General features: G+C 41.5%; 1 protein-coding gene across 2 annotated transcripts; it reads left to right on the top strand.

Annotated features, from left to right (window-relative positions):
• The first annotated feature begins 636 nt into the window (after window positions 1-636).
• Window positions 637-7727, top strand: LOC118786041 (CASP8 and FADD-like apoptosis regulator). 2 transcript variants are annotated; one of them, XM_036541064.1, is made up of 11 exons: window positions 637-688; window positions 1075-1215; window positions 1444-1750; window positions 2236-2341; window positions 2927-3062; window positions 3583-3656; window positions 3820-3883; window positions 4044-4096; window positions 4695-4773; window positions 6097-6595; window positions 6920-7727. In XM_036541064.1, exons 3-11 carry the CDS (start codon window positions 1461-1463, stop codon window positions 7044-7046), a joined length of 1428 nt encoding a protein of 475 aa, XP_036396957.1. In that variant the 5' UTR covers window positions 637-688; window positions 1075-1215; window positions 1444-1460; the 3' UTR covers window positions 7047-7727. The 2 variants fall into 2 exon arrangements, with proteins under 2 accessions (XP_036396957.1, XP_036396955.1); XM_036541062.1 differs by lacking the exon at window positions 637-688 and adding an exon at window positions 848-974.
• The last annotated feature ends 2765 nt before the right edge of the window (window positions 7728-10492 follow it).

Below are 10492 nucleotides of genomic sequence, written 5' to 3'. Positions count from 1 at the left end.
CGGGTTCATCAGTATCGACAAATGATTGCCAGCTATAATTACACAATTTGGCTTAATGGACAAAGCGGGCAAAGAAAGGTGTTATGACGTATCGGCCTTAAAATATGCAACAGTAAGAATATCTGAAGACACGCAGGCCTAAATAAGCGGATGAAAGACTAACTGAATTTTTGGAAGTTAGGCGGATTGTGAAGATGTAGGCCTCATCTTCACGATAACCGACTTGATTTAAATCTCCCCCGATTTATATAAACTAGGTTGTCTGGCAGCTTTCAGAAGCTAAAATCCTCTTCCTTTACCTCTTTGAAGAATAAAACATTTTCCATGACACTATATGTCACTCATCAAAATCCATTTTAATGTGAGGAGTGTGCCTGTATATTCACATGGATTATGATTATTTATATTTCTTCTTGTACTATTGTTTTTGGTTTTTTTGGGGCGGGGGTGCAGTGAGTCTGAAAATGACTGCTTTTAGCAGTCCCTTTCCTCGGGGGATTACGTTAACACGGAATATAGTAATAATAACTTGTTCAAGGTACAGAGTCACCATGCTTATTGTATGACTTGGCTGTTAGGTATGATAAATTACACATGAAAATACTTTCACTTTCTCTATAGCTCATAGTGCTGCGATGAAATTAGTGACGGTTTGGAAAATGGAGTATGACCAACATCGACGAATACGGTATGCCTTTATACTTAAATTGACCTTAACATTAACACTAGACTCCGTCTACTTAGACCCGGAAAAGCGAAACCTCAGCTTGCTATTTTCGTTCCTCTTTCTATTCAGCTAAAATGCGTCATGAATACGCAACGGGCAATTCTCAATGAACAGAGAACAGAGAAGTCAATTCAAGTTCTCACCGCGTTTATGTCTGTCTGTCAGCATAACCTATGTAGTAAAATTGGCAAGCTAGTTATTATTTGTTGTAGATGTGGCGGGATTTGTCTTGTCGATTTTATTTATGGTGAGTGTTGCTTCATCTTTATCTGATACATGATACATCATACAACTGTTCTACCATGCTGAAATCTATTAATGAATTCCCAACTGTTTGTCTGTTTCAGCAACGACAGGATACTGCTGTGAAACATTCTTGTTTCATTATAAATATTCATGTTACTTCTTTGTTTCATCTTACTATCAATACGCCATTGATGAAAAGCATGGATCGCTCTTTTCTTCCCTAATCTAAAAGACCCCTCAAGGTAGGCTGATTGGTCCATCACTTTCAATTTATGCGTTGTGGATGTTTGGGTTATTTCCAGTTTATCAAGAACTTTTCACAAAATTTTTTTATATAACTGCCACTTTTGTTGTCACTACTGTTAATGTTAGGATACACAAGAACACAAAGCACCACTTGTAAGATATTCAATAGAATACAAGACCGTGCTGTGAACCTCATTTGACATAATTGTCTCGTTTCACGGCAGAAAAGGAAAGCTCTACAATGGCCGACGGGCAGCTATGTCAGACGATCAACCGGATAGCTGAGGAACTCAGCCTGGATGAGTCCAGGAGGCTGGTCTACCTGTGCGGAGACCTGGCCGCTCACTGCTGTGTGGGGGACGTGAAAGGGACGTTGAAATCTCTGATGAGCCATGGAGAGGTGGACCAGATGTTTCTGCTGGAGCTTATGTTCAGGATGGGGCGATTTGACATTTTGAAGAAGGTGCTGCGGGCTAACAAAAAGGATGTCGAAGGAATGCTGGGAACTGGATGTGTTGTTTCAGAATACAGGTGATTTATCCTTTATGTTTATGTGGCTGAACTAACCTGGTCATTTTTAATGTCTCATAAAGTTAAAATAAGGATTGCCGTTGATAACCTTTAAAACACACCTGTTGAATGTAGTATAAAGTGGTGGTAAAACTGTCCTGTAGGGCTGCGCTACAAGTATTTCCTTTTCACATCAGTTAAAGCTTAAGAACAGGGACGGGAAAGTTAAATTTATTCACACAAGTCAATAATTAAACAAATTAATTGGTATTGCTGTGTTGGGAATCACTGAGTTTACTGAACAAATTCAGGATAAATTTAGCCTCCTAGACTTGCCTGACAAGACAAAAAAATAATTTCATGATGGATTTTGAAATGTTAGATCAGAATGCTAGGTCAGAAGTGCCACATATATAGTTACCTTTTCAAAACATGTTTCAGGAGTTCTCATTAATTAATTAATTAATTTATTTATTCATTCATTCAAAAAAACCTTTATGTTCAAGAGTGTTGATGGCAGATGTAAGTGAAGACATGGATAAAGAGGAGTTGAGGTCCCTCATTTTCTTGCTGAGTGGCACAGTACCAAAAGGGAGATTGGACAACGCTACGGTAAGAGGATTTGAGAGACTATGAAATTCAAGCCAATTGGCTCTCTCTGTACTTAGTGGTGTTAAGAATGAAGTCAGATTTTGTGAGTGTTGCTTTGGGAGCCATCATGCCAACTTACAGACCTAAACATAAGTCAGATCTTGGTTAAGGTGGTTTAATGTAAAAAAATGACACAATTTAATGTTAGTTTCTTTCACTGACGAACAGTTTTGCTTTCTGGGAAGCATTTTGCATTTTTAAATTGGATGATAGAATCCTTTTATTAGGGCTTTCACAAGACTTTCCATAAGACTTGGACTTTTAGCGGGGGTGGGGAAATGAAGTCTGACATTACCACTATGTGTTTATGTTTTCCATGGTTTGCAAACCAGTATTTTTCATAGCATACTTATTTACTGTTGTGGCGAATTTTGAGAAGGAATACTAGGTACCTTTACACGTTGTGTTCATTGCTCTGCTGGGTTTTGATTTCATCTTTATCACCATTATTCAATTTTGGGCAGGAGGAGGGCTTGAAGTTGTTCATCTATAGACCAAGCTGACTGGACTCTTGTTGAACCTCTCCCTCCTCATTGCTTTCAACAGTGTTTCTTGGATGTTGTTGTGGAGCTGGAGATGCTGGACAAGATCTCCTGTGAGAAGGTGGACCTGATTTATGAGTGTCTGAGTAATATCCATCGGTTGGACCTCGCTAAGAAGGTTGAAATGTACCAGAACAGAGGTGAGGATTTGTTCTTGGGACTCCTCTGCTGTTATTCAGAATAATGACATGTGACATCATGCCCAGCTGGGATTGAGAGACCTTTTACTGTTTCCTCTTTCATGCTGACGTGTAAGTTGAAAAGGGGAAAAAAGGAGCCAAAGTCTATGATTAGCTGTTTTTTTTTTTCCTCATTGCTGGGAAGTTAAAACAAATGTGCCCATTTGGATTGCAGTTTTGTGATTAACATAATGATGTCATGGGTTTACTAAGAGCACAAACTGGTTTAGGTCAACCATGTGTTTGGTGCATATTTGTCTTGGGGGGATTTGCATTTTCTCTTGGCTTTTAAAAAACATGTCAGGTGGAAAATCCAGGCTCATTATAAGTGCACATTGTATTTCCTCATGTATTTGCTTGAGTGGCAGTTTTCGGCGACACTGTGTGGTGGCTGAGGAGACTCGTGAAAAGGGGAACTATCAACAGGGAATCTGATTGTGTGGTGGTTTTCTTTCAATCTGACATTAGACTCTCAAATTAGTTGCAGGTCCGAAATTCCAGCCAAATTTTGTTCAGAGACCAGTGAGGAAACAGCAAGGCTTTACAAAGTTTCCGGTGAGTGTGTACATTTACATTTACATATACATGTAATTTCTCTGCCCTCCTTTTTGTCAGCCTGATGATTCATTCAATTTGTGTGCTAGTTCCAACCAGCCCCAGCTGTGTGTAAAGTCCATGCTCTGTCCGCCAAAACCGTCTGTTGTGTTCTCTCCCACAGCCCCCCGTGACCCCCAGTGCCCCCCCTGTTCCCTCTGTCTGGCATCGGCTGCCCAAACCCCATGGTGAGTCCTCTCACATACTTGCTCTAGCTGCAGTGGTAGACAATGATTCACAGCCGACAATAATGTGTTGACACAATGTCATTTTCCATTTTGTGACATTGGTGCTCTCTTTTCTCTTTGTTTTTTTTTTTTTTTTTTGCAATGCCTATGTTCATTTCAGCTCCAGAGAACATGAAATTTTCAGTGCCTGAAACCGGGTGGCAGTACTGTCAGGTAATACACAAAGATGTTTCTTTTAAAAGAAAAAGTCTGCTTTGTGGAATTGCTGTCTAATTTTTAACTTTGTGTTGTGAAATGGCTGGTTAGCTGTCCTGCATGGCACTTCCTCTGTGCGTAACCCAAATTTCCTGCCTCACTCCACACTTCCTGTTGCGACCCACTTGGTTTCATTTCTCAAGAATATTAATGAGAGCACTGAGTCCCGCCTTCAGTTGTGGCCACTTTGAGTGAATGATTCATTTAGGTCATTGAGTAAGTCACTGTGAAGTATTGAGTCATCTGAGAACTCAAATTGACAGTCACTGCTGGCTGGGTTAATATAGACTTGCACATACGTCAGAGAAGTGTTGAGTAAACATAGCTGTATTTTTTCATGTTTTGTTTGGTTTTTTTAGTGACGTTTACTAACCATCTTGTGAGGTTCATTTAAATTCCCCTGTTACCAGCCCCCCCTCCCCACACCCCCCAACTGAACCACACAAAGACCTTCCTGTATCTAAAGTACTCATGGCCTCTGTCCTCCTGGCTCTGGCCTGTCAGCATTGTCGTAGCGCACTGCCCGGGTTAAGCATTCCGCCCCTTTGTGCTGCAGGGTGCCGTGGACATGTACAGGATGCGAGCTGACCCCCGCGGCGTGTGTGTGATCGTAGACTGCGTGGGCAGTGATGGGGGTGAGTGCTCTCCAGCTGCATCTCCATATGATGTGTAATATGCAGCTTTTTCTGTTACACGGGTGGCATTTTCAATTCACGGTTTCACTTTGGATGTTCAGATTTGTTACTGGATTTGTCATGGTGTATCCGTGACATGACAGGTCACTAATACAGTGTACAACAGAAGGTGTGCTTTGTTTTGGTTACTTCAGTTCTGTTGATATGATCCATTTACCCCTGTTGGGAAATAGGCAAACATACCAATGTTCTGATCCGACACATTCTTCTGATTATCGGTCCATTCCTTTGCATTAGCTTCACCACCTAAGCATGTAAACATGCACTGGCCAACTGAGATACTGTGCTACCATGGTTTTGTTGTTATACACATTTTACCTGGTAAGTATCCAGGTGTATTAATAGACTTCTGCAGGATATCAGGTTAAATATTGTGCTCAGCAGTGCAACCCCAGTGGCTCGCACTTGAATTCAGGTTACAAAGCCAGTTACTTACCCACTATACCATGCTTCCATATACTCAGTCCTTTATGTCGGTATATGATGAAGGCCATTACATTCTGATTGTGAAAACACAGTGACTGTATCCTCTATGCGTCACAGTGTAGCTCATCTGACGGCTGTCAGTGCTTAAGATGCAATGCTTAGGATGAAGCCAAGAATACCTTGAAATAGCAGTGGACTGGACTGTTACAGGTTTAGATGAATTTGATTTGATTTACTTGCATATGATTTCAGATTTAGCTTCGATATTTACATTTTAAATATATTCAAACAGAAAATTAAAGATATTCTATCAATTCCTTAGGAGCACATTTCAGTTCATTCAACTTACGAGTCTAAATTCTTGATAGTAGCACTGTAGCAGAACCTCAGAAAGTCTGTCCATTCCAATAAACTGACAGCACATGACATCCCCTCCTTAGACGTGTAATAAAACACAGGGGCTGTAATTTGCTCAGGTGAGTGTGTCTCTTAGGAAAAACACAGCACAAGGTCCTCTGTAGGGGCTGCCGTGGTGGAAACTCTTATTAGCAACCATCTCTTGGTAACAGGGAGTGGTTGTTCCATAGGAGGAATATCTCACTTGTGTATGTGTGTGTGCGTGTGTGTGTTTGTGTGTGTGTGTGTGTGTGTGTGTGAATTACATTACATTCATTTGCATTACATTCATTTCTCAGCTGAATGAATGAGTGTAATGTAATGAATGAATGTAATGTAATAAATGTGTGCATGTGTGTGGGAGGGGTGATACTGTGGATTCCAGGGCACCTTAGTCACAGCCAGTAATCGTAGTTTTGTATTTATTTATTTGCTTCCCAGACATGTTGGAGCAGACGTTCAGCCACCTGCGCTTCAGGGTGATCCTGCACAAGTGGCTGAGTGTGGAAGAGACCCTGTCTGCCCTGAGGGAGGTCTCCCGGTCGACGGAGCTCAGGGGAGCCGATGCCTTCGCCTGCTGCATCCTCAGCCGGGCCACTGACACTGACCTGCTGGCCACCGAGACGCAGGGCCGGAGGCTGCGGTTGGACACCGTCCGACACCTCTTCACCACCGAGGCCTGCCCGGCACTGGCCGGCAAGCCCAAGCTTTTCTTCTTGCAGTGCTACAGCGTCCCCGAGCCCCAGGCTTGCCGTGGTTTCCGGGACGAGGACCTCGAGACCGATGGGCCGGCCGCCGTCCACCGCGTGCAGACTATCCCGAACGACGCAGACCTCCTCTGGAGCCTGTGCAAGACTGACTCCCGGCAGCTGGAAAGCATCAGGCATCGGTCTGTGTACCTGCAGGCTCTCAGCACCAGCCTGCTGAAAGGACAGACAAGGTACAGACACCATTACATTACAATTACATTTACTTAGCAGATGCTTTTATGAGAAACTTCCAGCACAAGAGAACAGAGGTGTATCCATCCAAGCTGAATGTGCAACACTGTCAGACCAGGCACTCCCAGACCAGTGAGTGTGAGCATAACACCATTCAAGCACTACCACTTGTTAACTTGTGTTAACCTGACTATACAGCCCTAGAAACTGAAGAAAGGCAAATCTTTGGTGGGGTTGGGGAGGGGTGTGTGAATTGCTTCCAGTGAATATTGCCCACATGCAAAGTCCTGAAAGTTCTCCTAATGTGATATGTTGCATTACAGGGGGAAGCACCTTGTAGACATTCTCACAGAGGTGAATGGGGTAATATATGAGCACAATCAGAAGAACCCAGAAGAGATGTACCACGTCAGCCTACGACACACTCTTAGGAAGAACCTCTTCATATGACAAGTGGCTGCTCATTAACCTTGTCTTGGTGATCCACGTGGTATGGATCATACCAGGATGACAAGGTGACATCATGCTCACTAATACTACTAGAGGTATTGTGTGCCCTCTAGTGGTAAATGGACATATTTGAGCATACCACAACCCTGACATTCTTTGCATTGACTTACATTACAGTATTTATTCTGTTTATTTATTGGAACCACATATTGTAAAATTAAGTTCTCAAGTTTTACATGAGCCTCAACTGTATTTACCTCATAACTGTTTTTATGTTTTAATCATTTCTATCTGTAGCACTCATGTCTTAGCAATATTTTTAAGCAATATATCTGAGTATAATCCACATGTCCACTCAGTGTTTTGTGTTTCTTGATGTTAATGTTGTAACGACCCCTGGTCTAGGATCAGGGATCATTGAAAATGAGAGACAATTACAGATAAACCCCATAAAGCTTTAGTTGTGTGAGGTTGACCATAAATCAATTCTTCTGAGAGACTGACACCAGATCAGAAATTTTAAAACAAACTGGGGTTAACATTAGAGTTTAGTATACAATCCCAAACTGGCTGTTAAGGACACAAAACACATATAGCATTTTGTTTATCTGTTATGTATGTATTATTGCTATGTACTAGCGGTCTAGCAAAAATCTTGATCAATTTCTTGTACAACAGCAGTCACCCCTTAATGACATTAATATGCGTTGTTTGTAAAATGTTTTTTTTTCTTCCTTGTGTGTAATTATGAAAAGCATTTTCCTGTACACATCTCATAGACATGCAATTAAAAAAATGAAAAGCTACAAAGCATGATGCAGGTGTGTAGTTGAAAGGTTACGAAAGGTCATTTCCTTGGTTGTGTGGATGGCAAGCAGATGTATGTTTCACAATGGAGGCACATCTATTCCTGGGCCCACATAACTGCCTGTTTGTTGTTACGCCCAGAATAATTCACAAGGATCAAATGCAATAGATTTGCCAGCATACTGATTTTTAAAAAATGAACTTGTAACAAGATGGTTGCAGGTTCATTATCATGGCATGCCTCATTGCAAGGTACTTCACCTGACTTCCAGCTGTACACATATCCAAATTTATAAACGGATTATACATTTATGTAAATTGCTTTGGACAAGGATATCTGCTCAGCAAATACAGAGTTTAAAATTGAGCAATCAAATGTCATGTTAGAAATTTAGATTCATTTTGCCTCCAGACGTACTAGATGTTCCTCAGTAGCACCTCGTGCTTCCCTATGAAAAATTATGGTAGTTAACGTGACAGTCGTAGACGCTTGTTTTGCAAGGCGCTTTCTGTAATGCACCGCACGTGCTCCGGGGAAAGAATGTGAACTAAATCACACAGCAGCCAGAAAAATAAAACCAAGGGCGGATGTTCAAAGCTGACTTTGTATAATGAACGGGGACATCGCCCCTTAAAGTTCCGTTAGAAAACATGTCATTTTAAGGGTTGCTCGTTTATTCCACGCGTGTCATAAGTCTCAATTTGCGACCCAACACCTAATGCGCACCGGAAAAAGCACTATATTTGGAGGAACCCACAACGTCCGAACAAGTTAAAGCAAAAAGTGCACTCACTGGCAGCGGTCACTACTTTACCAGTATCAATCTCCGCACCAATGCGCTTTTCCAAACACTATCATTTCCAAGACGAATAGCGTGTGTTCAGTACGCCGCAATATGATTTCAACACGTCTGATTATTTAAAAGTCCTGTGTTGTGACGTCACTAACCAAACCAATGAAAACCTAGAGATCCCTGTGTGAAAAACCAATTAAAGATGAGTTCGCACGACTGCTCAGCCAATCGGCTAGGGCTGGATCAAGGCATGCCGTCTCCTTTTCACAGTTGCCATTCTACATTACGTCGCTAGATGGATGTCTAAGACCCTTTGAGTGTTGTATCAAACATTTAAACGACGTTCAAATGTCCTCAAAATCCGCAGTTTCAGAAATTCCAGTGCATTTTTTTCTGCCACAACCTCTACGCTTGTTTTTGAGTTATCCTTTCTGCTATTTTAGTGAACGAATGACAACCCCGGCGAAGTCTTTTGTCGGTTGGATGACAACTAGCCTGCACATCTACCAATTACGAGTTTACGGGACGTACAACAACACTTAGAGTTATGCTTTGAGGGGCTCCTGTGTACCAATCGCAGAGCTAGTAGTGTGTACGGCGCTCGTAGTTATCGTTCAATTGCTATTGCAGAGAACAGTCAACAATAGGACAGGCTATTCCTGTATGGACTGTTCCTTTCCAAACAACAAACCAACATTTGTTTAAATTAATCTTAAAGTTAACTTAACAGGGCACTTCCTACCGAGTGAAAAATCAAACTTTCCCAGTGGGATTTATTCTAGAATTCAATTCAAATGATTGTCCATTTGCACTTGCGCTTGCAACCGACATCTGACACTGAAGACTGTTCTATCTGATATGGATTTGCGATCGACTCGATCGGTTCCGGAGATCCCTGTTCATTTACAGGCGATTGTATAAGTGTACAGATCCTCTCTGACCCGGTCGATTTTTACTACGAGTCGATACGACCATTATATCGGGGACGTGAATAATTCTATGAGAATAAATAAATATGGTGAATACCATCCTCTTTTATTTGTGTTCTCGTTTCCACATGGGTTATCAACATAGGCAAGACATTACTAGACCCAATTTTACATTTGACACATCAGGCCTGTAATTTCCTCCTTTGGATAAATAGAGGTCGTTTTTATTGTTGAAGGCTATCTACGGCCCCATTCACATCAAACAACGTCAAAATGTCAGTTGCAGGCGTTAAAAAACGTGTCTTATTTCAGTTCCCCATAGTCTCTAACCGGGCCTGGTTGAAAGTGCGATTGCATACTCACTCTATCATGTGAGATTAGACCACATTGATTAAAAAATGCCTTAGGACAAGTTATTATAAAGAGACATTTTCTGTTTGTTGCTGTGAAAACGTAATCAAAGCTGTAAGTACTATAAGCTGTAACTTGTTTATTGAAAAACGCCCCGTCGCAATGTCGACTAAATTGTAGCTTCCAATGATCATATGCTTCTAAAGTAGGTAGATAAGAGGAATTACATTTATTAGCTGTGTATTGTCAGCTCCCCCGACTCACACAGCCGTGCACTCAAGTCCTGCACATCACACAACTGGTTCTGCTCGTTCTATTGAAAATATCTTAACATAGACCCATACTGTGCATTTTTACATCGAACTGCATAATTTAGTTTCTCTACCAGCGTTCTTTGTATGTATGTTAATTTCATTAATGTGTTTACACTGTACATTGGAGTTGGGCATACTGAACTGGTTAGCTTTTAAAAACTCGGATGTAAGGACTGGCGTAAAGTACATTTAAAAGTGCCTTTGTGTTACTCATTGTAAATGGCCAGTTGGATAGCTCTTGCCAAATGCAT

This window comes from Megalops cyprinoides, chromosome 11, assembly GCF_013368585.1.
Source record: "Megalops cyprinoides isolate fMegCyp1 chromosome 11, fMegCyp1.pri, whole genome shotgun sequence".
Classification (NCBI taxonomy): domain Eukaryota; kingdom Metazoa; phylum Chordata; class Actinopteri; order Elopiformes; family Megalopidae; genus Megalops; species Megalops cyprinoides.
The sequence above is the reverse complement of the archived record's forward strand: the minus strand, read 5'-3'. Positions and strand labels throughout refer to the sequence as shown.

Excerpts from the sequence above, each read along its gene's own strand:
- LOC118786041 (XM_036541064.1), top strand. The coding sequence starts at position 1,461 with ATGGCCGACGGGCAGCTATGTCAGACGATCAACCGGATAGCTGAGGAA. Across the intron at positions 3,063-3,582 it reads TGAAATGTACCAGAACAGAG|TTGCAGGTCCGAAATTCCAG; the intron begins GTGAGGATTTGT and ends CTCTCAAATTAG. Across the intron at positions 4,097-4,694 it reads CCGGGTGGCAGTACTGTCAG|GGTGCCGTGGACATGTACAG; the intron begins GTAATACACAAA and ends TTTGTGCTGCAG.